At 46.2% G+C, this 27,998-nt stretch overlaps 2 protein-coding genes across 2 annotated transcripts in view; one reads left to right on the top strand and one right to left on the bottom strand.

Annotated features, from left to right (window-relative positions):
* Positions 1-979: 979 nt before the first annotated feature.
* On the bottom strand, positions 980-27,980 carry LOC308153177 (uncharacterized protein). Its single transcript, XM_080526263.1, has 8 exons — positions 27,893-27,980; positions 9,808-9,897; positions 9,294-9,549; positions 8,792-9,033; positions 4,983-5,151; positions 2,839-4,184; positions 2,321-2,365; positions 980-1,411 (listed from the first exon to the last, which is right to left on the bottom strand). Exons 2-8 carry the CDS (start codon positions 9,868-9,870, stop codon positions 1,256-1,258), a joined length of 2,277 nt encoding a protein of 758 aa, XP_080382389.1. The 5' UTR covers positions 9,871-9,897; positions 27,893-27,980; the 3' UTR covers positions 980-1,255.
* LOC308153178 (phospholipid-transporting ATPase ABCA1-like) overlaps positions 25,882-27,998 on the top strand; it is an 84,774-nt gene continuing 82,657 nt past the window's right edge. Inside the window, exon 1 of the mRNA XM_080526264.1 lies at positions 25,882-26,011. The gene's annotated coding sequence lies outside the window, so the exon portion shown is untranslated. The remainder of the gene's footprint in view (positions 26,012-27,998) is intronic.

Here is a 27,998-nt window from a genome sequence, read left to right on the forward strand (position 1 = left end):
AGTTTAAAAAAAAAAACGATTTATGGTTTGGTTTTGGTTTTCAGAAATACAAAAAGTAAATGCATCAGAGTAACACTTCCAGTAAATTCACTGTAAAAATGACACGTTATGCTTTACTGGGAACTATTGAACAGTAGAAAGACATTTAATCTTGATGGTGTCGCGGTCCAACTAGAGGGGTGTTCCTCTTCTCATTTCAACTAGAGGGGTGTTCCTCTTCTCATTTCCCAGCAGAAGGATGTTGATGACTAAGTACAGCAACCTAATGTGAAGTGTCCCGTGGCGCAGTAGTAGTAGTAGTAGTAGTAGTAGTAGTAGTAGTAGTAGTAGTAGTAGTAGTAGTAGCAGTAGTAGTAGTAGTAGTAGTAGTAACAGTAGTAGTAGTAGTAGCAGTAGTAGTAGTAGTAGTAGCAGTAGCAGTAGTAGTAGTAGCAGTAGTAGTAGTAGTAGTAGTAGTAGTAGTAGTAGTAGTAGTAGTAGTAGTAGTAGTAGTAGTAGCAGTAGTAGTAGTAGTAGTAGTAGCAGTAGTAGTAGTAGCAGCAGTAGTAGTAGTAGTAGCAGTAGTAGTAGTAGTAGCAGTAGTAGTAGCAGTGGTAGTAGTGGTAGTAGTAGTAGTAGTAGCAGTAGTAGCAGCAGTAGTAGTAATAGCAGTAGTAGTAGTAGTAGTAGTAGTAGTAGCAGTAGTAGTAGTAGTAACAGTAGTAGTAGTAGCAGTAGTAGTAGTAGTAGTAGTAGTAGTAGTAGTAGCAGTAGCAGTAGTAGTAGTAGTAGCAGCAGCAGTAGTAGTAGTAGCAGTAGTAGTAGTAGCAGCAGCAGCAGTAGTAGTAGTAGTAGTAGTAGTAGTAGTAGTAGTAGTAGCAGTAGTAGTAGTAGTAGCAGTAGTAGTAGCAGTGGTAGTAGTGGTAGTAGTAGTAATAGTAGTAGCAGTAGTAGTAGTAGCAGCAGTAGTAGTAATAGCAGTAGTAGTAGTAGTAGTAGTAGTAGTAGTAGTAGTAGTAGTAGTAGCAGTAGTAGCAGTAGTAGTAGCAGTAGTAGCAGTAGTAGTAGTAGTAGCAGTAGCAGTAGCAGTAGCAGTAGGAGTAGCAGTAGCAGTAGGAGTAGCAGTAGCAGTAGCAGTAGCAGTAACGGACGTCTCACAAACACAACGAAACACGTCTGTTACCCTTTCAGGTTAGATTACTTTCTTATTGAGACTCAGTACAGGGAAACAAGATAAAGAACACAGATTCCTGATGAAAACTCTTCCACTCTTCAGTCAGTCACACACTCGGCCTGCTGCGTATTTCTTTATGATGTCGTTGCTCAGGATAGTGTGGAAGGTTTTGCAGACCAGAGACAGGTTCCAGTAGCCTCTCCTCCCGTCCTGACCTATGACCTCCCTGAAGATCCACACCAGAGACTCCAGAGGAAGCTGGAAAGACAAGTGAACAGGTAATAAACATAAACATGGCAGTTAGCACTTAACATTCCATTCCAACATCTAAAAAGATATATTAGGAACTTAAGTATGGAATAAATGAATAGAATAAAAGTGTGATACCAGTTTCTAAAAAGAGTACCGCGATTCATTTTTCATCGTTTTGAATCGTCACATTATTTGTATCGATAATTAACTGTCTTCTTATCTACCTCTAGAAGGTGATGCATCATTACACCCTAGTGTTTACCTCTAGAAGCATCATTACAAATGAAATCAAAATCAAATCAAATTTTATTTGTATAGCGCATTTCTTACAAGATGCAACTCAATGCGCTTCACACAATGAACATTTTCAGTCAATCAGTCACTCAATCAATCAATACTGACAGAGCCGCGAGCAGGCAAAAGTAAAAACCTGTACACTATGTAGCCAGGAAAATTCCCTTTAAAAAAAAAAAAAATCCCATTACACCCTAGTGTTTACCTCTAGAAGCATCATTCCACCCTAGTGTTTACATCTAGAAGCATCATTACACCCTAGTGCTTACCTCTAGAAGCATCATTACACCCTAGTGTTTACCTCTAGAAGCATCATTCCACCCTAGTGTTTACCTCTAGAAGCATCATTACACCCTAGTGTTTACATCTAGAAGCATCATTACACCCTAGTGTTTACCTCTAGAAGCATCATTCCACCCTAGTGTTTACCTCTAGAAGCATCATTACACCCTAGTGTTTACCTCTAGAAGCATCATTACACCCTAGTGTTTACCTCTAGAAGCATCATTACACCCTAGTGCTTACCTCTAGAAGCATCATTCCACCCTAGTGCTTACCTCTAGAAGCATCATTACACCCTAGTGCTTACCTCTAGAAGCATCATTACACCCTAGTGCTTACCTCTAGAAGGTGAGGCTTCCCCAGGCCAAGATACCTCTGGCTATTCTGTAAACAAACAACAACAAGTCAGTTGGTGGCCTCTGTGAGGATCGTAACACAGTTTAGTTCTGGAGGAGCAGATGGATCAGATGGAATAAGAACGTGGGTTACCATGGCAGCCAGGAGGATCAGATGGAATAAGAACGTGGGTGGTTACCATGGCAGCCAGATGGATCAGATGGAATAAGAACGTGGGTGGTTACCATGGCAGCCAGATGGATCAGATGGAATAAGAACGTGGGTGGTTACCATGGCAGCCAGATGGATCAGATGGAATAAGAACGTGGGTGGTTACCATGGCAGCCAGATGGATCAGATGGAATAAGAACGTGGGTGGTTACCATGGCAGCCAGATGGATCAGATGGAATAAGAACGTGGGTGGTTACCATGGCAGCCAGATGGATCAGATGGAATAAGAACGTGGGTGGTTACCATGGCAGCCAGATGGATCAGATGGAATAAGAACGTGGGTGGTTACCATGGCAGCCAGGACTCTCTCCCCCTGCTGCGGCTGCTGGGTGACCAGGGTCCAGACGCCCTCGCTGCAGTCTGGGGACGCGCTGCTCCGCTCTCCCCCCGCGTCAGGGTCCATGTCCAGGGTGAAGTCATCATCATCATCACGCTCTTCCCCCCTCCTCCCTCCTGGAGTCGTGTGACGCGAGGCGAGCAGGAGGGAGCTCTCGACGGCGAAGAGGCCTTGCTCTGCCAGGCATCTGTCGAGCGCTTCCTGGAAAGCCGTGGACTTCACGTCCTCCTTGTGTTTCCTCCTCATGTGCAGCTTGAAGTTCTTCTTGTTCAGGGTGACGTCGCAGCGGTGGCAGCGAACTTTGACCTTGTGCTTGCGGACGAAGCCCGTCCTGGACTCCTCCAGACGTCTCTTCAGGTCTTCCTGCTTCTCGGCGGCCCTCAGCTCTTCCTTGTGCTTCCTCTTCATGTGCACCTTGAAGTTCTTCTTGTTCAGGATGATGCCGCAGTGGTCGCACTGCACCTTGAAGTCTCTGGTCACCTCCCTGCAGAGTTCCAACCCCTCTCTGCTCTGTGATTCAGTTTTCAGCGTCGTGGTTGTAGAACTCTGAACCGGGGGAAAGACGGGTCGTTCAACATGGCGGGCAGAGGGTTCAACATGGTGGGCAGAGGGTTCAACATGGTGGGCAGAGGGTTCAACATGGTGGGCAGAGGGTTTCTGAACGATGGACACCTCCGTCTGCGGAGTTGGGGTGCTGTACGCTTCTGGGGATGAGGGTTCTGATTCCATGTGTTCTGATTCTATGTGTTCTGATTCCATGTGTTCTGATTCCATGTGTTCTGATTCCATGTGTTCTGATTCCATGTGTTCTGATTCCATGTGTTCTGATTCCATGTGTTCTGATTCTATGTGTTCTGATTCTATGTGTTCTGATTCCATGTGTTTAGATGTGTTTAGGCTTGCTGGGGCAAATGGATGCTGACTGCTGGAGGTGTCACTGTCAGGTTTCTCCAGTGCAGAAATGTCTGGCGGCTTTGCCACTGGAGTGGAGGAACAGGAAACATCTGTGTCCTGAGCTGTCAGAGCGCCAGGTGTGGGGCGCGGAGGGCCACGCGGGGCAGGGGGCTGGGCAGGAGGGGCAGGGGGTGCGTGGGGTTGGGAGGGGGGAGGGGGTGCGTGGGGTTGGGAGGGTGGAGGGGGTGCGTGGGGTTGGGAGTGGGCAGGGGGGGGTGGACGCTGCCTGCAGAGTGGGAGATGTCTTTGAATTTGCAATTTATTGATTCTGGTCTCTCCACAGTAGCAGCAGTGAAAGTGTCCAGAGTTTCTGCACGTCAAGTTGCACTTGTAGATGATGAAGTCTGAAAGACACACAGGCAGAGGCGTGGAAGGATCACTGTGAATGTCTTCATAATAAAACAGCACCCTCTTAGTTTGTTAGTAGCTAACTGTTTAGGGAATGTGATAAAGAAATACTACATTATAGTTTCAAAAGTTTATTTTTTATTTTTATTTTTTATCAAAGTACACACGATATCTCAAATGAGAAAGCAAAACAATCCATTATGAGTGGTATGTTGTTGTGTTGCTGTGGTGACTGGTGGGTGACATCGTGAGCTTAGAATGATAAGGTTCCATCTCCGTTTAGAATGATAAGGTTCTATCTCCGTCTAGGGTAGTTTAGAATGATAAGGTTCTATCTCCGTCTAGGGTAGTTTAGAATGATAAGGTTCTATCTCCGTTTAGAATGATAAGGTTCTATCTCCGTTTAGAATGATAAGGTTCTATCTCAGTTTAGAATGATACGGTTCTATCTCCGTTTAGAATGATAAGGTTCTATCTCCGTTTAGAATGATAAGGTTCTATCTCCGTTTAGAATGATAAGGTTCTATCTCCGTTTAGGGCAGTTCAGAGATATTGAGCGTCAAAGTTTTTACATTCCATTGTGTTTTGTGAGATGGAACCTTTGTATTTTATTAATTACTAACTCAAAAATGTCAACATTTAAAAAAAGAACACCACACAGGCATTAATAAACACCTAATGGATCAGATTATGTAAAAAAACTCAATTCTGACAAAAATTGAGATAGAACCTTATAATTCTAACGTCACAGCATGGTGTCCTACGGCATGGTGTCCTATGACATGGTGTCCTACCCTGGTTCTGAATGGCAGAGCGCAGGTGGCTCTGGATGTGCGGCACCACCCTGTGGAACTCCTTGGGTCTGAACACGGCCGGCTGGCAGAAGGGGCAGTGGTACAGCGAGCAGCAGGAGGAGCACTGCTGGATCCTGGGCGTCTCTCCCACTCTGAAGCAGGTCACATGCTGCTGACGCCACGCACGCACACATGGACCAATGGGACGACGGTCAGCGGGTGAGAAAGACGGTCAGTAATGAACGTTACATTTCAGGCATTTAGCAGACGCCTTTGTCCAAAGCTACAAATACATCTGAGTATGTAGAGGGAATCCTCTGTCCACCAGTCATAGCAGGAAAAAGTCTGCCTTTTTATTTATTTATTTACCAGGGACAGTGCACATTAATCAACAAATCAGTTTCCACATCAATGTAAATGTGTCAGAGTTAGCTGATGAGCTAATTCCCATCTGTAGTCCCTGAGCAGGCTATTACACAATGAAAGGTGTAGTGTCATTAAAAACATCAGCAAGCACAACGAAACGACACAACAGGCAATTATACACTACATGACAATACAAGTACATGACCATACAAGACAAAGCAAGACAATACAAGATAAGCAGGCACAGCAGAATGACGCAACATTGCAATACAATACAAAACGAGGCAATACACAGATACATGACAAAGTGACGAATATAATTAAAAACAGTGTTTACGAGGAGTGCCTGAAATGAGCATGATTACTCATGATCACAAATGTGGTTTAGTTTAAGCCACCCCTTAAGTTTAAGTTTAAAAGTGAACTATGTGTATCTACGTGTATCTGTGTGTGTCTATGTGTGTCTATGTGTGTCTATGTGTGTCTATGTGTAACTATGTGTATCTATGTGTGTCTATGTGTAACTATGTGTATCTATGTGTGTCTATGTGTAACTATGTGTATCTATGTGTATCTATGTGTGTCTATATGTATCTATGTGTATCTATGTGTATCTATGTGTGTCTATGTGTGTCTATGTGAACTATGTGTAACTATATGTATCTATGTGTATCTGTGTGTAACTATGTGTAACTATGTGTAACTATGTGAACTATGTGTATCTATGTGAACTATGTGTAACTATATGTGTCTATGTGTGTCTAATGTGTATCTATGTGTAACTATGTGTAACTATGTGAACTATGTGAACTATGTGAACTATGTGTAACTATGTGTATCTATGTGTATCTGTGTGTAACTATGTGTATCTATGTGTAACTATGTGTAACTATGTGAACTATGTGTAACTATGTGCAGGGGTGCACATTAGGGATGGACGGTTTTTCGGTTAAACCGAAAACCGGGGTTTATAAAAATAGAAACGTTTTTTTATCAAAACCGTCTGAAACCGGATTTTTTTTTTTTTTTTTTTTGAAGAATAAAATAGAATAAGAATAAAACTGGAACATGTCACATGTTTGTCGTGTGTGAAAATAACAATGATACAGTCTGAATCTGCCGCGCAATGAGTGAGAGGTTTGGTCAGTTGTGAAGAATAACTGAGGATTAATATCTAATTGGGATTATATTTAAGGGTAACGAATCACTCCATGGGAAAGATAGTTGCCTTCAGTTATTGGTAGATAGGAAAGTTTTTTTACAATTACTCGCTTACATTTAATAAGATCATTTTCGCTGCTCTCTGTAAAGCGCATTGGGTCACTTTTGTGAGAAATGCGCTATAGAAATAAAATATGATTTGATTTGATATCAATCAACCAATCAAACTTTATTTATGTTCTATAGCACAAATCATGCATTGAATGTAACTCCAAGTGCAGTATTTACTAAACCACAATATAATAAAACAAGAGCTATACGGATCAAGAGTGTTTGTGCACAGCGCCACTGTGTGTGAAGGCGCTACTGAAAGTGATGACAGAAGATACGCGGTCACTTAGTGACGCAAAGGTAGTTCTGTATTTATCTCTATCTGTATTAGTACATTTATTTTGAAAGCTCTATTTTGACAGCTCTACCATGGGCACTTTTATTTTGATGGGGCATTCTTTGTTGATTGACTTACGACAGTTCAGGACGAGTCAGTCTCGCGGCATGTGGTTTTTATGAAAAGCTTTAAGTATGTTCACTGCATAATTCTAAGTCTAATATTTCAGTGATTATTGAGCAGTATCCAAATATTTAAATACATTGAGCAGCAGCTGAAACTTTGAAGACGCTGTTCCAAGAGATGATCTTCCGTGCAGGCGTGCACCCTGGATCAGCGGAGCTGGTGTGTTAAGTGTTCATGTGTTTTCATGTATGGTGTAGCTTACAAAAGTCTGCCTTTCCACTTATATTTGTGAAACTAAGTAGCCTAAATGTGTTGCGACTGTGCTTACGGTGTTTTAATGGTGTTCGACATGAGTGTATTGTAGCAGTAGGGCTCAATAATTTGAAATTGGCGCTCTTTTTTTTTATTTATTAAAAAAAAACTTTTTTTTCCCCTTTTTTTTTAAATGTATTTTTCGGTTAACCGGAAAACCGCGGTTTTACTCTCTGACGGTTTTTCGGTTTCAATAATTGGAAACCGTCCATCCCTAGTGCACATAACTGGTGCGCCAGTGCGCATGCCTTGCCAAAATGCATGCTGCGCGGCAAATCAGCCGCATGAAGGCGCTCTTGCGCACCAACAGCTCTTTTTTTTTTCTTCTTTTTTTATGTGGAAAAGTTGATTTCAGTGTTTACAGAGCAGTGCTTAAAGAGATGTCCGTTTATATCAGTGTGTTTAAAGAACAGACATTCAGTTAGTGCTTAAAGAGATGTCAGTTTATTTCAGTGTGTTTAAAGAACAGACATTCAGTTAGTGCTTAAAGAGATGTCCGTTTATATCAGTGTGTTTAAAGAACAGACATTCAGTTAGTGCTTAAAGAGATGTCAGTTTATTTCAGTGTGTTTAAAGAACAGACATTCAGTTAGTGCTTAAAGAGATGTCAGTTGATTTCATTGTGTTTAAAGGAGTCTGACAGTCTTTCATTCTTAAAGAGCAGTCATTTGATTTTGCATTTGTTTCTTTTGTTTTGCACACAATAATTTTGTCGTTCATCTTTATTTATGAATAAATGTCGTTTTGCTAATAATATATCCATGTATCCCTTTTTTATCCATCCTGTGGGACGGGTCGTGACTCGCGAGCTCGGGGAGCACCAAGCAGCATCCCTAGGTGCTCCTCTGAGCACTGGCCCCAAAAAGTTATGTGCACCCCTGACTATGTGTATCTATGTGTATCTATGTGAACTATGTGTATCTATGTGTAACTATGTGTATCTATGTGTATCTATGTGTATCTATGTGTGTCTATGTGTGTCTATGTGTGTCTATGTGTATCTATGTGTATCTATGTGTATCTATGTGTATCTATGTGTATCTATGTGAACTATGTGAACTATGTGTATCTATGCTCAGGCCTGGCTGGGGCCTTCGGCGGTCGTCCTCGTTAGGGATAGTTGTGGTTATTATTATTATGACATTGGGGAAACTGTACAGGGGGTCTTCTATTCTATTTATTTCTTTATAATTTAACGGGATTCATCTAAATAAGCCTGGGTTGTCCTCTAGCAAGGTAGATGGGATAGTAGTGTGTCATGTGTGTTGTCCAGTGGTTTACACACTGGGGCTAAAACAGTGAAATGCAGAAAGAAATGCTTTGTATAAAAAAAAAGTTTTGCTTTCTCCACCTTATGAAAAGCAGATTAAATAACCAAATAAGCAGAACTTTAAGCTCGTTGTCAGGGTTAGGGTTAGGGTTGTCAGTCACGATAGAAAAGAATGAGATTTCTTACCAGTTTCCCCTTCATGGTGTTCTCAGTGGAACTGGTCGTCATGGTGTTCTCAGTGGAACTGGTCGTCATGGTGTTCTCAGTGGAACTGGTCGTCATGGTGTTCTCAGTGGAACTGGTCGTCATGGTGTTCGGTGGGACAGGTTGGACAGGTGGGACAGGTGTCACGGATGCTACGACTTCGGTCTCCGGAGAAACAGGCGTGTCTGAGGGGACGTCGTCTCTCACCATAACAGCCTCATCCCCTATGACAGGGTTACATTACTCACCAGAACAGCCTCATCCCCTATGACAGGGTTACATTACTAGAGGAGAGGTTTGACAACCACTGAAATACACTACTTTCGTTTCAGTTAGGCTATTGCAAGACGTAAACCATCTCAGGATGGGGTTAGGGGCACTTTCCCCTGATGGAAACACACGACCCCTGTACATTGCAAGAGAGGGAGGTTTAACAGAGTACTTTTTCCTTGCTTGTGAAACAGAACAGTGACATGTCGCCCACCTTCACAGTCGCTGTCGCCGGCCTCGCCTGCAGACACGCAGCTGGAGGGGGTGGAGGGGCTGGAGGGGGTCTGCGGGTTACTCCTGGAGGGGGTGACGGGGGTCTGATTCCTCCTCTCAGCCAGTCTGGAGGGGCTGACGGGGGTCTGCGGGTTGTTCCTCCTCTCAGCCAGCCTCAGCCTCTCCTTCAGACGGGTGATCTCGCTGTTGCTCTGAGACGCTTCAGCTCCGTGCCGCTCTGCCACCAGCCTGCAGACCTGTTGTTTTGTTTTAAGAACTTGTTAAAAACACACCTGTTTTGTTTGCACTTTATTCCATGACATTTTCACCTGACCCACTTCTACAGGTCATTGTTTTGTTTTATCTCTTGTTGTGTTATTGCTCTTATGCCCTTATGTGCCTTGTGTTAACTTGTTTTTACCTGATTGTTTTTATGTGATGTCCACTGTACAGCACTTTGTAACTAAGGTGCTTTATAAATATATATATAATATATAAATAACTTACTTACTTACCTCTGCTGCTGCGACCTCCAGGATGGAGCTCACCCTGCGATGCAACACGCACGTGTCCCACATCTCTGCAGTCCCAAACACGTTATTAAACTGTGGTGAAATGGCCCAAACACGATATTAAAGTTATTAAACGTGTGGTGAAGTGTCTGTGTAAATGTAAAGGTTTAGTGTGTGAGATAAACTTCTAATCAATACACTAGTGATGGCGAGATGAAGCCGACGCTTCGGAGCGTGTATCGAGTAACAGAGGCAGATTTTTGTGAAGCGCGTACCGAGGCGTGTGTTGATGACGTACGATTCGGGAAGTGGCTCGGATTTGGCTCCTCCTCGTCATCACAACCCCCCATATCAGAAGCTTCGCAGCCTCTGACTCAAGGTAATGTATACTGGATACATTCTAATTGTCTTATTGTATATATTCACTGACACTGACAGCCTGTTTGTCTGTTTTAGGTAACAAACTGTGGCGTCGTTTAGACACCACAGTCCTGCAGGCGAGGACCCAAAATGTAACTGCAGATGCAACAGTGGAGGTCCATACCTACCTGGCTGAACCAAACATCGAAAGGATGCAGAACCCCCTACAGTATTGGGAAGAACACAAACATGTGTATCCTAATTTGTATAAACTTGCCGTTAATTATCTATGTACCCCAGCTTCATCTGTGCCCTGTGAAAGGATATTTTCAAAAGCAGGTGAAATCGTCTCAAAAAAAAGAAACCGCCTGAAGCCCAGCACTGTGGGGAAATTGTTATTTTTAAATAAAAATGAATAAAATGTTGTTGTTCCTAGTAACACAAGCACATTTATTCAATTCAAAGCTTCACACACCAAATCCACGGTGTCATTATCACTCTGCCTGCTATAAATTTATTGTCCACTTGATGGCGCAGTAGAGCAAATGAAGCAACATGAAGCTTCGGTCCAAGTGTGACGCAATTTGATGGAAAGCTTCAACAGTTCAAGAAGCTTCATCTCGCCATCACTACAATACACCTTTTGTTCTTCCACCATGTTTGTTCTGTTCTTCTTCTATGAAATTCTGAACGGTGACAGAAAGTGTTGCATACTCGCTGCGTGTCGCCCCCTGGCCGTGGAGGCTGGTATTAACCAAGGATCGAAAAGTAAATACATACCGCACCAAAAGGTCAACAAAAACATGGTAACAAAAAGACACACGTTTAAAGTTCCATTTAAAAATAAAAAATCATAAATGTAATGTAAAAACAGCTGATACATTTTAAGTACCATTTAAATAATCGTTTTGATCCAACATATATTTACCATTCATTCATTCATTCATTCATTCATTTAAGGAGTCAATATACAGTAGGCCTACAGGGGGTACCTCATAGATAATGTATATCATATCTATGGTTGTAGATGGAGAAAGGACAATCAGTTGTCGTAATGATAGGTCAAGCCCGTCATCCTGACTGAAGCCTAGAAACAGCTGATGAATGAATGAATGAATGTTCTTTATTGTCATTGCTACAGTACAGGTACCAAACAACGAAATTTAGGAGGGGTGGCTCCCCTGGTGTTAGGAAAGAAAAAAAATCACAAGAAGGGAAGGAGCTGGTTTACATAAATAAAGGCTATGTACACTATCCACTATACTATACTGTACAGATAGACGACTAGGGTTGTCATATTGCACTAGTGTTATTGCACATTTATTTAAAGTGTCGCAGTTTGCAGGCTTGAAATGTACATATTTGTGCCTCAGCACTACACCTGATTTTTTCAGTCCAGCAGCTGCCATCCATCCGTCCCGACTGTCCAGGGCCCAGAACCTAGGTCTTTGCTGTGTTCAGGGTCTGGACGGCCCTGTGGTAGAAGCTGTTCTTCAGTCTGTTTGTCCTTGCGGCCAAGGTCCTGAACTGCCTTTTCGAGGGCAGCCGGGTAAAGTGTTCGTACCCAGGGTGGGTTGGGTCCCTGGAGATCTTGGAGGCCTTCCTGAGACAGCGTGTGTTGTACAGCTCTTCCAGAGAGGGGAGGGGGGCGCCGGTGATCTTCTGTGCTGTTCTCACGACTCTCTGTAGCGCATTTCTCTCCGCGGTTGTGCAGCTGGAGAACCAGTTGCAGATGCCGTAGGTGAGGATGCTCTCCACTGCGCCGCGGTAGAAGGTCACCAGTATCTCCTGCTTGCTGTGTTCCTTCCTGAGGACTCTCAGGGTGTATAGCCGCTGTTGTGCCTTCTTGATGGTGGCTGTTGTGTTGTTCTTCCAGGACTTGTTGTGCCACAAGCTGCCTCAGGTACCACAGCCTTCAGGTACCACAGCCTTCAGGTACCACAGCCTTCACACAGCCTTCACACAGCCTTCACACAGCCTTCACACAGCCTTCACACAGCCTTCAGGTACCACAGCCCAGCAGGTACTGCAGCCACGGGAGGCTAGCCCAGGTAGAAATCAGAGGACGGGGATCATTGTGACTCATGCTAATGTCCCTGAATTAGTCTCTCTCTCTCTCTCTCTCTGTCTCTCTCTGTCTCTTTCTCTGTCTCTGTCTCTCTCTCTCTCTCTGTCAGTCTCTCTCTCTCTCTTTCTCTCTCTCTCTGTCTCTTTCTCTGTCTCTGTCTCTGTCTCTGTCTGTCTCTCTCTCTCTGTGTCAGTCTCTCTCTCTGTCTCTCTGTCTCTCAGTCTCTCTTTCTCTGTCTCTCTCTCTCTGTCTCTCTCTCTCTGTCTCTCTCTCTCTGTCTCTGTCTCTCTCTGTCTCTGTCTGTCTCTCTCTCTCTCTCTCTCTGTCTCTCTCTGTCTCTTTCTCTCTCTCTGTCTCTCTCTCTGTCTCTCTCTCTGTCTCTGTCTCTCTGTCTCTCTCTCTCTCTGTCAGTCTCTCTCTCTGTCTCTCTGTCTCTCTTTCTCTGTCTCTCTCTCTGTCTCTCGTTCTCTGTCTCTCTCTCTCTCTCTCTCTCAGGTAGACATTCTGAACAAGGTTGACTGGAACAGCTGGATGCACACCCCAGGCATGCCCCCCTACACACCACAGTGAGTTAACCTTCCTGTTCTCACAAGGTTATACACACACACACACACACACACACACACTCACACACACACACACACACACACACACACACACACACACACACATTTTAAATACTTTATTTATGTCCACATACAAAGTAAAATTCGAAAGGACATAAATAATAACAGTGCATTTTGACGTTATGGAAACAGTCAGTTACAGTAGTGCTGAGCCAGCAACCAGTTCTGCCACACACAGGATGTTATTCGCACCAGACCAGTGGGTTGATCAATAAGCCGAGCGGGTTTTTTTGATTGATTGAAAACTTTATTAGAAGATTTGCAGAAGTAGGTACATGAAAGTACATATTACATACAAGGTCAACTAACAGGATAAAAACCCAAGAAAGCCACTGGCTTATTTCAATTGGGGTCCTTGATTGGGTGTCCACAGTGGTTCTCAGGTGCAAACACGCCGCTCCCGAAGAATATTCCATTCAAGAGGGAAATGAGACGGAGCCAGCTTCTCGGATCTCCCGATGAAACGTAGGTGTCAGCATGGCGGCTCCGGTCTGCCAAACTGCTCCGGTAAGCTCTCTCCTGGACTTGGAAGTCCGACCACTGTTGCTCGTTCAGGGGCTGCACCCAGTCAGAGAAGTCCTCTCGAGTCTCCCTGCTGCCCAACAGGTGTTCTGGGGTTGGGTCGCAGGGACGCCATTGCTGGCGGTAGACTCTTCCACTTTGGAGTGCTTGTTTGAAGGCAACTTTGATTGTTGAAACCAGACACATTGTCCAAACTAATCGCCACAATATCATTCTGCACTTTACTGCATTTACGGCGGCAGTTACGACGGGTGTGCGCTTAGATGTTTAGAATGGTGCGCTCCGGCAGAGGAGCTACGTCCGCACACGTCCGCACGACGTCCACACACACACACACACACACACACACACACACACACACACACACACACACACAGTGCCAGCATTTATCTTTCTTCTTTTGTCTCTCCACTCCCAGAGTTAAGAGGTGAACTCAGACACACAGTACTGTGAGGTACCCAGGTTTACCCAGGTTTATCCAGGTTTACCCTGGTTTGACCCAGGTCTGACCCAGGTTTGACCCAGGTTTACCCAGGTTTGGCCCAGGTTTACCCAGGTCTGACCCAGGTTTGACCCAGGTTTACCCAGGTTTGGCCCAGGTTTGGCCCAGGTTTACCCAGGTTTGGCCCAGGTTTACCCAGGTCTGACCCAGGTTTGACCCAGGTTTGACCCAGGTTTGGCCCAGGTTTACCCAGGTCTGACCCAGGTTTGGCCCAGGTTTACCCAGATTTGGCCCAGGTTTACCCAGATTTGACCCAGGTTTACCCAGGTCTGACCCAAGTTTGGCCCAGGTTTACCCAGGTTTGGCCCAGGTTTACCCAGGTTTGACCCAGGTTTACACAGGTTTACCCAGGTTTGACCCAGGTTTACACAGGTTTACCCAGGTTTGGCCCAGGTTTGACCCAGGTTTGACCCAGGTTTACACAGGTTTACCCAGATTTGACCCAGGTTTGGCCCAGGTTTACCCAGATTTGACCCAGGTTTACCCAGGTCTGACCCAAGTTTGGCCCAGGTTTACCCAGGTTTGGCCCAGGTTTACCCAGGTTTGACCCAGGTTTACACAGGTTTACCCAGGTTTGACCCAGGTTTGGCCCAGGTTTACCCAGGTCTGACCCAGGTTTGACCCAGGTTTGGCCCAGGTTTACCCAGGTTTGGACCAGCCACTGCGCCTGTCTAACCTCACATCGGTATCACTATCTACTTTCCCAGAGTCTGTAGATGTCAGTAAAGATAGCCAAGGGGAGTGTAATTCCACTCGGCTTCAGAGATACATTGTAATGCACCATGTCACCCATATGTCCAATAGATGGCGCCATAGTCAACGATTTGACAAGCCTGTCACAACACTGTTAACCAGAGCATGTTTGTCTACAAACTGGGACTGATCAATTCATTGATGCTTGTCGAGATTTATTAAAGACTAATGAACATACATACACCTTTCTTACGCTGATCATAACCGAACAACATGCGGTTGTTTTTACCTCCTTGTTTATGAATGAAGCGTCGCACCTCGCTACATTATGTACAGCGGCAGTGTCCCGATTTGATTGATTGATTGACATGTAAGACCGACAAAACAAACTAGTACTATCTACAAGATAATACAGACAAATAACTATTACTATCTACAAGATAAAAATACATCCATCATGGGAAGAACAATACAACAAAACATCAGGTATGTACAGCGGGTAGGACAGGTGGGGACATACACCACAGGTGGGGGCGGGGGACAAAACACAAAGTATGTACAGTGGGTAGTTCGGGTCTTTTAATCTGATTTTTGATTTAGAGGGTCCAGTTACCGATTGCAGCCTCCTGTAAATGTTTTTTGAGAGTGGTTTTGAAGGTGGGCAGTGTTTTGCACTCCTTTATGATTATAGGAAGGGCGTTCCACATTTTTACTGCATAGTTTGCAAACGAGTTTAACCCCTTGTTTGTGGTGCAACGCGGTTGAACGTGGTTCGTGGAGCTTCCTCTGGTGTTGTATGTGTGGACGTTGTTCACTTTTTGGAAGTATGTTGACAGGTACTTGGGTGTCTTTGTGGTGTAGCGAATCTTGAAGACCAGGCCCAGTGCAAGCTGCTGCACTCTGTCAACTACTCGTAGCCAATCAAGGCTCAAAAAATGAGCAGCGGTTAGATGTGTCCTAGGGTTGAGGCCTAGCAGAAGCCTAACCAGTTTATTTTGGGCTGTCTTGTTTTATGGGCCTTTGTGGTTCTATAGTACCATGATGTTACGGCATAGTCGAAGTGACATTGAATGAGAGCTCCTGATTGGGTCCTCAGTGTGTTTTTACTGACAAGTGAGGATATCCTGTACAAGAATCTAGTTCTATGGTTCACTTTTTTGATTACTTTTGCTGCCATTCTATCTCCGGAAAGATTTGCCTCTAAGATGGAGCCCAGGTATGTAATATCCTCTTTTCTTGTGATATTAATGTTACCCACTTTTATTTTAAAATGTTCAGCCTTTCTGAGTTTAGATGGGGATCCGTATAGGATGGTTTCAGTTTTACCTAGGTGTATTGATAGTTTATTGTCAGCTAGCCAGATGCAGATTCTACTCAGTTCAGTGCTTAGCGCTTTTTCCACCTGCAATATGTCCCTGTCAGAGACCAGCAGAGCCGAGTCATCCGCGAACAGGAACAGATTGCAATCACATGCTGATGACATGTCATTCACATATATTAGGAACAGTAAGGGTCCCAATATGCTTCCTTGTGGAACGCCGCAGGTCACTGGGAGGGGGGGGGACAGTGTTCCGTTCACACTAACCACCTGTTCCCTCCCCTCTAAGTAGGATTGCATCCAGCCCACCGATGTTCTATCGAACCCAATTGCTTTCAGTTTATCTAACAATATGTGGTGATCTACTGTGTCGAAGGCCTTCTGGAGGTCCAGCATGACCATGCCGCAGTACTTGCCCGAGTCCACCTCATGGTTGATGTGGTCGTTCAAATAGAGAAGGCTTGTTGTCTTTTGTTCCACAAATATGGGTCAAATATACCCTACGGTCTTTATGGGTCAAATATACCCTACGGTCTTTATGGGTCAAATATACCCTACGGTCTTTATGCGTCTATACATATATATATAAAACCCTATATAAATATATCTATATCTCAGATATATATATACATGTATATATCGTCTCGGCTTTATAGAACTGGCATCGGCTACAATACATGTTGAATATTGTGTGTGTATGTATATAAGTATTTCCTGAGCTCCTGTCCCAGTAACAGTAACCAGGCAGCTACTGCATTCTGCTCCACAGACAGATGACATCATTCCCCTTTCACCCAGTTCTGTGAGCGGGGTTACTGTCGGTCAAACAGAGGAGGCGCACGCTCGCTGTTTCTCAAGCGTCTTCGGTTCAAATGCAATGAATAAGGCTACCTATATAGACTACCTTGTTTATCAGTCGTGCTGCCTCTCCCATTCATTGCATATCGATTGCTTTGAACAGAAAAAGGATATCATTCATATGTGCGTGAAATGATTTCGAGCATTCATTTAGGTTTGTTTTGCAATGATTTATATCCAAGCAAGCAGCAATCGGATGGCATCAACCAGGCATTTAACAATAACGGTCACCTCCATAGATTGCAGTCAGGCTATGTTATAAGTGCACGGCGGCACGGCAGTGACTTGTTTTGCATTTATTAGCCTGCTGCTGTCTATATTTAGCCATGTAAAACCCCCGCCCCACATGCTGTCTCTGCGCTCTGCCGAGGTTACTATCGGACAAGCAGGCCTCCGCAGGCACGTGCCTCTGTGTGTCTGTGTGTGTGTGTGTGTGTGTGTGTGTGTGTGTGTGTGTGTGTGTGTGTGTGTGTGTGTGTGTGTGTGTGTGTGTGTCTGTGTGTCTGTGTGTGTGTCTGTGTGCCTGTGTGTGTGTGTGTGTCTGTGTGTGTCTGTGTGTCTCTGTGTGTGTGTGTGTCTGTGTGTCTGTGTGCCTGTGTGTGTGCCCGTGTGCCTGTGTGTGTGTCTGTGTGTCTGTGTGTGTGTGTGTGTGTGTGTGTGTGTGTGTGTGTGTGTGTGTGTGTGTGTGTGTGTGTGTGTGTGTCTGTGTGTCTGTGTGCCCGAGCTCGTCACACCTGGAGAACACAATAATAACCGACAATAACCTCCCCAGTGCGTTACTAATGTCTGACTCCTCACATGTCTCTTGAGAAGTGGATTCAATTAGTAACATGATTGTAATGATCTCTCTAATAAGACTCTGTTGTTGATCTGTGAGACACGTCGTCAGTGCATCCGGTCCAAAACAACAACATGCATCGATGTTTGAGGAAGAAGCTCAATGCTGTGATGTTTCATTTTCAATGCGTTAGATTTTGATGTTTTTTTTGTCTGTTTTTGCAAACATATTGTTGTTGGCATAGAAATCATGACGATGGTGTATTTATTTTAATAGTTCAGTCGTGTGTAGCCATTTTATTTCCTCTTTTGACAGGCTTAATGGATAATATTCTATTCCGTCTGCACGTTTTGTAGACATCATTTGTTTTGTAGACATCATTTGTAAAGATAAAGCTCGAAAAACAAATTCTCTCCAAAAGCTTTCCGTTTCCAACCCATCTTCTGGTTCCTCTGACCACATCAGCCCCCCCCACAGGCTGTATATCATAAATGTTCTCTTAAGACGGCAGCGCGTATAAAGGCTTTACTGAGGTTCAGCTGCATCAGTGTAAACCAGCCAGGAAGATCCAACCAGTTAAACAAACAAACACTCTGGATGCAGAACTGACAACTCTGAACTCTTCATTTCACATACGGCTACTGCTGGTCAGCACCTAGGGTCAGGAGGTCAGCACCTAGGGTCAGGAGGAGAGGTCAGGGTCAGGGTCAGAGGTCAGGGTCAGGGTCAGAGGTCAGGGTCAGGAGGAGAGGAGGTCCCTCTCCAGAGGTCCTCCTCCCAGGGAGGTTCTCCTGGTTTTAGCTTGGCTTGCTTTCGGGGGGTCAAAGGTTAGGACTGTTTGTATTGTATTCATTGTTTATTTTGGTGAGTATTGTTTTGGTTTTAAAGCACTTTGAGAGGATTGTCTTTGTAAAAGGCGATATACAAATACATGTGATTGATTGAATGAATGAACTTCCTCAGGCCCATGTCTCAACTTAATACCAGAGTGGCAGTGCGTCTGGAAGGCAGATTTCAGACAGAAGAAGTTTAGCACTTCCCAAAAGTGGTGGCCGGAAACAGAGACACCTTCAAGGTTTACTCAACAGGAAGTAGATCCACAGGTCACAGGAAGTCCTTTGCAACAGCAGCATGATCAGCAGGACAACAGCCGGCTCTTTGATTACAAGACCTTCAACCACCACAGTGTAACGCCACCCATGTGATGGCCTAACTACCCATGTGATGGCCTAACCACCCATGTGATTGGCTAACCACCCATGTGATTGGCTAACCACCCATGTGATGGCCTAACCATCCATGTGATGGCCTAACCACCCATGTGATTGGCTAACTACCCATGTGATGGCCTAACCACCCATGTGATTGGCTAACCACCCATGTGATTGGCTAACCACCCATGTGATGGCCTAACCACCCATGTGATGGCCTAACCACCCATGTGATTGGCTAACCACCCATGTGATTGGCTAACCACCCATGTGATTGGCTAACCACCCATGTGATGGCCTAACCACCCATGTGATTGTCTAACCACCCATGTGATTGGCTAACCACCCATGTGATGGCCTAACCAGAGGGTTAGGGTTAGTACACAAGGTTCCTCAACATTGGCATTGCAGCAAGATACAAAATCACAATAATAGAGTAGAGTAAAATAAGTAGGGTAAGTAATAATAAAGTAATAATAAAGTGATGGTAGTCAATCAATAGTGCAAAATACAATAAGATGCAATAAAAAATGCAATATGATACAGTAGTAGTCAGGTAGTGTTTAAGTAATCAGGTACTATGCAAGTAGTCATATAATATACACTCACCAGCCACTTTATTAGGTACACCTTGCTAGTACCGGCTTGGACCCTCTCTTTTGCCTTCAGAACCGCCTTCATTCTTCGTGGCAGAGAATCTGAACATTCCTCAGATGGTTTGGTCCATATTGACATTATAGCATCACGCAGTTGATGAAGATTTGTGCGCTCATTAGCGGCTATGGGCGCCGGCCGTGACTGCAAGCTGTTGTTCGTCGCCGACTCCTTATCTGGCCGGCGGTTGCTGGTCGACTCGGGTGCTCAACGCAGCATCCTGCCAGCACAGGCCGTGGACACCATGGCCGGCGGACACGGCCCCCAGATGGACGCCGCTAATGGCACACCCATACGAACATTTGGCACACCAGGTGACATCACGAGCGACAGGGGCCCCCAGTTCACCTCGGAGCTCTGGACTACGGTTGCTGAGCACCTGGGGGTGAAGATCCACCGCACTACGGCATACCACCCGCAGGGCAATGGACTTTGTGAGCGGTTCCATCGGGACATGAAGGCCGCTCTTCGGGCCAGCCTGATGGACAGTGGCTGGGTGGACCGCCTCCCGTGGGTCATGCTCGGTCTTCGCTCTGCCCCCAAAGAGGACCTCCAGGCCTCGTCCGCCGAGCTGGTGTATGGCCAGCCACTGCGGGTCCCTGGGGAGTTTCTTCCAGATGCTGCAGCTCCCTGGTCGGCCGCCTCTCATAGAACTGTGTTCCGGGGCATTGTGGATGACCTCGTCCCCATTCCGACATCACGCCACTGCCTCCCCCAGTCCTACGTCCCCAGGGACCTGCCATCGGCCAAGTACGTCTTCATCCGACACGACAGCCATCGGGCTCCGCTGCGGCCCCCCTACGACGGGCCCTTCCATGTCCTGGAGGCGGGCGCTAAGCACTTTGTGGTGGACATGGGGGGCAGGTCAGAGCGGGTCGCTATAGACCGTCTCAAGCCTGCTCACTTGAACATTGACGAGCCAGTTCAGTTGGCCCTACCCCCGCGGCGGGGGCGGCCCCCTGCCCCAACCTCTGTCCCTGCCCCAGTCCCTTCCATGGCCCGGGCTCCAGTCCCAGTTCTCACCCTTAATCCCCCTCCTGTAAAGCGCAGCCGTTTCGGCCGCGTGATCCGCCCCCCGCCACGTTAGCTGTGTGTACTGTTCAGTTGGACTGTTAATGGTTATCTTTGTTTTTTTTACCTTCTGGGTTGGTGAATTCTGGGGGGCCTGTGTGGTGATTCACATTAAGTCAGTAGGAGAGACATTCACCCAGGAGAGCTTGTACCTTTTAAGAGTGGGGGTTAAAGAGGCAAGGGTTTCCGGTTCGGGTAATGTTATTGTTGTTGTCACTGAGTGTATGTTTGGCATGTATCTGAAAGTGAGGAGAAGTAAACAACCTCGACTCCAGCCTACGTCTGTCGTCTCATTGTTACAACTCCCACACTATCTCCATTTTTGTCAAAATTGAGTTTTTTACATAATCTGATCCATTAGATAGATAGATAAATACTTTATTTATCCCCGTGGGGAAATTCATTTTGCCACGCCACTCCACTAAAAACCACACATAACAACACAACACAACATAAAGGACAGACAACAACACTGGGCCAGCCATGTACAGTATATAAAAAACAGTGAGATCTGATATAAAAGTGGATTAAAAGGATGGCTATAGTTATTTATATTAAAATACTAAAAAAAGTGATGATGGTGATTAAAATAAATAATAAATACAGATTCAGGAGCCTTGACCCCGACTGCTACTTTAGTTTCCATTGAACAGTCTTAGTGCAGCCGGGATAAATGATTTTTTATATCGCTCCGTCCGGGAGCGGATCGTAATGAACCGCCCTCTGCGGCGGCTGCTGGTTTGCCCAGCGAGGACATGATGGAGGGGGTGGTTGGGGTTGTCCCTGATGGACAGCAGCTTACTCCTAGTCCTTCTCTCCACCACCGTCCCCAGAGAGTCCAGGTGTCATTAGGTGTTTATTAACGCCTGTGTGGTGTTATTTTTTAAATGTTGACATTTTTGAGTTAGTAATTCATAAAATACAAAGGTTCCATCTCATAAAACATAATGGAATGTAAAAACGTTGACGCTCAATATCTCTGAACTGCCCTAAACGGAGATAGAACCTTATCATTCTAAACGGAGATAGAACCGTATCATTCTAAACGGAGATAGAACCTTATCATTCTAAACGGAGATAGAACCTTATCATTCTAAACGGAGATAGAACCGTATCATTCTAAACGGAGATAGAACCGTATCATTCTAAACGGAGATAGAACCTTATCATTCTAAACGGAGATAGAACCTTATCATTCTAAACGGAGATAGAACCTTATCATTCTAAACGGAGATAGAACCTTATCATTCTAAACGGAGATAGAACCGTATCATTCTAAACGGAGATAGAACCTTATCATTCTAAACTCACGACATGGTGCAGTCTCAGATACACGGTCTGGAAAACACATCAGCTTCACTCAGAGTTGGAGAACAACTGATGTGGCACCGTGGACACTGAAGATCCATTATTTTCTTTCTGAAAACTAAAATATCGTATGTTTGCATTTGCATTTGTTCAAATCATGAAGATGGTTGACTAATTCAACACCCCATGCATTGGTATAAGGTGATGTTACCCTTTTAAGAAGTGTTTTTACGCCGCACGTGCTTTCCCTTTTAAGAAGAGAGAAACACAAACAGCGGCGGGTGCTTCTGACCGACAGTTACCTCAGCTGGAGCTCTGCACCCTGATGCTCTCACACTAGACTCTAACAGAGGTGAGGAGAGACACGGTGCAGAGAGGAGAGAGAGGAGCACCTCTGTTAGAGGAGGGACACAGTGCAGAGAGGAGAGAGAGGAGCGCCTCTGTTAGAGGAGGGAGAGGAGAGAGAGGAGAGAGAGGAGCACCTCTGTTAGAGGAGAGAGAGGAGAGAGAGGAGAGAGAGGAGCACCTCTGTTAGAGGAGGGACACGGTGCAGAGAGGAGAGAGAGGAGAGAGAGAAGCACCTCTGTTAGAGGAGGGACACGGTGCAGAGAGGAGAGAGAGGAGAGAGAGGAGCACCTCTGTTAGAGGAGGGACACGGTGCAGAGAGGAGAGAGAGGAGCACCTCTGTTAGAGGAGAGAGAGGAGCACCTCTGTTAGAGGAGGGACACGGGGCAGAGAGGAGAGAGAGGAGAGAGAGGAGCACCTCTGTTAGAGGAGGGACACGGTGCAGAGAGGAGGGAGAGGAGAGAGAGGAGCACCTCTGTTAGAGGAGGGACACGGTGCAGAGAGGAGAGAGAGGAGCACCTCTGTTAGAGGAGGGACACGGTGCAGAGAGGAGAGAGAGGAGAGAGAGGAGCACCTCTGTTAGAGGAGGGACACGGTGCAGAGAGGAGAGAGAGGAGAGAGAGGAGCACCTCTGTTAGAGGAGGGACACGGTGCAGAGAGGAGAGAGAGGAGCACCTCTGTTAGAGGAGGGACACGGTGCAGAGAGGAGAGAGAGGAGCACCTCTGTTAGAGGAGGGACACGGTGCAGAGAGGAGAGAGAGGAGCACCTCTGTTAGAGGAGGGACACAGTGCAGAGAGGAGAGAGAGGAGAGAGAGGAGAGAGAGGAGCACCTCTGTTAGAGGAGGGACACGGGGCAGAGAGGAGAGAGAGGAGAGAGAGGAGCACCTCTGTTAGAGGAGGGACACGGTGCAGAGAGGAGAGAGAGGAGCACCTCTGTTAGAGGAGGGACACGGTGCAGAGAGCAGAGAGAGGAGAGAGAGGAGCGCCTCTGTTAGAGGAGGGACACGGTGCAGAGAGCAGAGAGAGGAGAGAGAGGAGCACCTCTGTTAGAGGAGGGACACGGGGCAGAGAGGAGAGAGAGGAGAGAGAGGAGCACCTCTGTTAGAGGAGGGACACGGGGCAGAGAGGAGAGAGAGAAGCACCTCTGTTAGAGGAGGGACACGGTGCAGAGAGGAGAGAGAGGAGCACCTCTGTTAGAGGAGGGACACGGTGCATAGAGGAGAGAGAGGAGAGAGAGGAGAGAGAGGAGCACCTCTGTTAGAGGAGGGACACGGTGCAGAGAGGAGAGAGAGGAGAGAGAGGAGCACCTCTGTTAGAGGAGGGACACGGGGCAGAGAGGAGAGAGAGGAGCACCTCTGTTAGAGGAGGGACACGGTGCAGAGAGGAGAGAGAGGAGCACCTCTGTTAGAGGAGGGACACGGTGCAGAGAGGAGAGAGAGGAGCACCTCTGTTAGAGGAGGGACACGGTGCAGAGAGGAGGGAGAGGAGAGAGAGGAGCACCTCTGTTAGAGGAGGGACACGGGGCAGAGAGGAGAGAGAGGAGAGAGAGGAGCACCTCTGTTAGAGGAGGGACACGGTGCAGAGAGGAGAGAGAGGAGCACCTCTGTTAGAGGAGGGACACGGTGCAGAGAGGAGAGAGAGGAGAGAGAGGAGCACCTCTGTTAGAGGAGGGACACGGTGCAGAGAGGAGGGAGAGGAGAGAGAGGAGCACCTCTGTTAGAGGAGGGACACGGGGCAGAGAGGAGAGAGAGGAGAGAGAGGAGCACCTCTGTTAGAGGAGGGACACGGTGCAGAGAGGAGGGAGAGGAGAGAGAGGAGCACCTCTGTTAGAGGAGGGACACGGGGCAGAGAGGAGAGAGAGGAGAGAGAGGAGCACCTCTGTTAGAGGAGGGACACGGGGCAGAGAGGAGAGAGAGGAGCACCTCTGTTAGAGGAGGGACACGGGGCAGAGAGGAGAGAGAGGAGAGAGAGGAGCACCTCTGTTAGAGGAGGGACATGGTGCAGAGAGGAGAGAGAGGAGCACCTCTGTTAGAGGAGGGACACGGTGCAGAGAGGAGAGAGAGGAGAGAGAGGAGCACCTCTGTTAGAGGAGGGACACGGTGCATAGAGGAGAGAGAGGAGCACCTCTGTTAGAGGAGGGACACGGGGCAGAGAGGAGAGAGAGGAGAGAGAGGAGCACCTCTGTTAGAGGAGGGACACGGTGCAGAGAGGAGAGAGAGGAGAGAGAGGAGCACCTCTGTTAGAGGAGGGACACGGGGCAGAGAGGAGAGAGAGGAGAGAGAGGAGCACCTCTGTTAGAGGAGGGACACGGTGCAGAGAGGAGAGAGAGGAGCACCTCTGTTAGAGGAGGGACACGGTGCAGAGAGGAGAGAGAGGAGAGAGAGGAGCACCTCTGTTAGAGGAGGGACATGGTGCAGAGAGGAGAGAGAGGAGCACCTCTGTTAGAGGAGGGACACGGTGCAGAGAGCAGAGAGAGGAGAGAGAGGAGCACCTCTGTTAGAGGAGGGACACGGTGCAGAGAGGAGAGAGAGGAGCACCTCTGTTAGAGGAGGGACACGGTGCAGAGAGGAGAGAGAGGAGCACCTCTGTTAGAGGAGGGACACGGTGCAGAGAGGAGAGAGAGGAGCACCTCTGTTAGAGGAGGGACACGGTGCAGAGAGGGGAGAGAGGAGAGAGAGGAGCACCTCTGTTAGAGGAGGGACACAGGGCAGAGAGGAGAGAGAGGAGCACCTCTGTCAGAGGAGGGACACGGTGCAGAGAGGAGAGAGAGGAGCGCCTCTGTCAGAGGAGGGACACGGGGCAGAGAGGAGAGAGAGGAGCACCTCTGTTAGAGGAGGGACACGGTGCAGAGAGGAGAGAGAGGAGCACCTCTGTTAGAGGAGGGACACGGTGCAGAGAGGAGAGAGAGGAGAGAGAGGAGCACCTCTGTTAGAGGAGGGACACGGTGCAGAGAGGAGAGAGAGGAGCGCCTCTGTCAGAGGAGGGACACGGGGCAGAGAGGAGAGAGAGGAGCACCTCTGTTAGAGGAGGGACACGGTGCAGAGAGGAGAGAGAGGAGAGAGAGGAGCACCTCTGTTAGAGGAGGGACACGGTGCATAGAGGAGAGAGAGGAGAGAGAGGAGCACCTCTGTTAGAGGAGGGACACGGTGCAGAGAGGAGAGAGAGGAGAGAGAGGAGAGAGAGGAGCACCTCTGTTAGAGGAGGGACACGGTGCAGAGAGGAGAGAGAGGAGAGAGAGGAGCACCTCTGTTAGAGGAGGGACACGGTGCAGAGAGGAGAGAGAGGAGCGCCTCTGTCAGAGGAGGGACACGGGGCAGAGAGGAGAGAGAGGAGCACCTCTGTTAGAGGAGGGACACGGTGCAGAGAGGAGAGAGAGGAGAGAGAGGAGCACCTCTGTTAGAGGAGGGACACGGTGCAGAGAGGAGAGAGAGGAGAGAGAGGAGCACCTCTGTTAGAGGAGGGACACAGGGCAGAGAGGAGAGAGAGGAGAGAGAGGAGCACCTCTGTTAGAGGAGAGAGAGAAGCAGAGAGGAGAGAGAGGAGAGAGAGGAGCACCTCTGTTAGAGGAGGGACACGGTGCAGAGAGGAGAGAGAGGAGAGAGAGGAGCACCTCTGTTAGAGGAGGGACACGGTGCAGAGAGGAGAGAGAGGAGAGAGAGGAGCACCTCTGTTAGAGGAGGGACACGGTGCAGAGAGGAGAGAGAGGAGCACCTCTGTTAGAGGAGGGACACGGTGCAGAGAGCAGAGAGAGGAGAGAGAGAAGCATAGAGGAGAATAGCGGCGGCTGAAACGGTCAACAAAACACGATTCAATTGACCCTTTTCCTATTTAAGGAATTACAATTTATGAACACTGAAAGAACAGAAATTCGCAGCTTTCGGGAAAAAAAAAGGTTGGTTGTTTTTTGTGTGTGTGAGTTGTTTAGTGTTTGGCTCTTTGTTTACCATCATCATCATCAATTAAGAACAACTTTTGTATTTATGATTTGTTCACAGAACCGAGCTGTTGGATATTAGATACTAGGTAACTGATAGATTATAGTAATCAATGTAAATAATGTCCACGGAGCCTCGGTGTTCCCCTCGAGCCGCTGCGCTTGTTTACAAGAATAATCATCTGTGATTCTGTCTCAATAAACCTGCTGGAGGACTGGGAGGTTTGGCATGCTTTTATAAACCTGCTGGAGGACTGGGAGGTTTGACATGCTTTTATGTCAACTGGGTGAGATGTTGTGTTGGGAATATGTTGTATGTATGTATCCATATGGACCGTATGAATATGTTGTATGTATGTATCCATATGGACCGTATGAATATGTTGTATGTATGTATCCATATGGACCGTATGAATATGTTGTATGTATGTATCCATATGGACCGTATGAATATGTTGTATGTATGTATCCATATGGACCGTATGAATATGTTGTATGTATGTATCCATATGGACCGTATGAATATGTTGTATGTATGTATCCATATGGACCGTGCGCGGATGACCGACAGTAACCCCTGCGCTGAACAATGACACACTGCTGGTAGCGCCGCACAGGTTTATATCTTTATACATGTTATTACTTTTCACTAACGCTGTTACAGGTTATATCTAATCTTTATCTCACTAATGCTGTTACAGGTTATATCTTTATCTCACTAACGCTGTTACGGGTTATATCTTTACATGTTATTCATTTTCTACATTTGGTGTCATTCAGTAAGACGTGTGTGTGTTGTTGGTTAGCAGATGTTTACCTTCGGATTTGTGTTTTTCATGTCAAACTAAACCAAGTTTACAACGGTTTGTCATTAATAGCTGTCAAAGGGACATTTCTCATTTCATCGCTGTTCGATCAAAACATCGATTAATTTCGTCCTTGATCGTGACATTTAGTGAATGAGACTAGATACTATTTTATTTGTATGCAATTGTAGATGCTGTAGCCTACTTGTGAACGAACACAATGAATGTACCGTGTTTATGGCACATGTAGTGATCCGACGAGTAAACACGTCTAAAAGCAATATTCATATCAACCACTAGAGGCGCAGTTTATTCATATGAACATTTGAAACTGAGAATAACATGGTACATGAAACGTTGTTTGGATAATTGGATGAGTATATACTATGATATACTATTATATACATATATATATATATATTATGAGTATATGCTATTATATACTATTATATTATTATATACATATATATTATGAGTATATGCTATTGTCCCAGGTCCTTCCTCTAGGCCGGCCTCCTTCATTATAAAGCATATTTGCCGTGTTGAGGCAATGCAATGCTTTGTCATGAGGACGTGTTGGACTGATGTTAGCTGAGCATAGAAACATGATGTCACACTGAAGACTGATGTTAGCTGAGCATAGAAACATGATGTCACACTGAAGACGATGTTTTAGTTGTGGTGCCACATGGAACCTCTCTCCAGAGTTCCCGCGCTGGTCTTAAAAAGCCTTTAAGTCTAAAATCCAGCAATCCGATTTATAAGGGCTAAAAAGGTCTTACTTTGGTCTAAACATGAGGTGCTAGGTCTTAAAAATGAGATCCTGCAAGGAAATCAGTCCGACCACATCTATTTACACGGAAATGAATCAAGCTGGAACCCAAAAAAAGCCAATTCGCTTCCTTTTTTGTCTGTATGGCAGTGAAATCCCTAATTTCATCACCTCGAGGATGACACAAAGCTATAATTTGGTGTGTATATAGATCTAAAATTATATTCAAACAGGTCAAAAAAAGGTCTTAAAAGGTCTTACATTTGACTTGTTGAACCCTGTCTCTCCACAGAGGGATCTAAAGGGTTGGGGACGCGTCTTTAACCTTCTTTTAGAGTTTTGGAAATAAATCTGTTCTCCCTCATTT

The sequence above is a fragment of the Nansenia antarctica genome, assembly GCF_963989245.1.
Source record: "Nansenia antarctica genome assembly, chromosome: 3".
Classification (NCBI taxonomy): Eukaryota; Metazoa; Chordata; class Actinopteri; order Argentiniformes; family Microstomatidae; genus Nansenia; species Nansenia antarctica.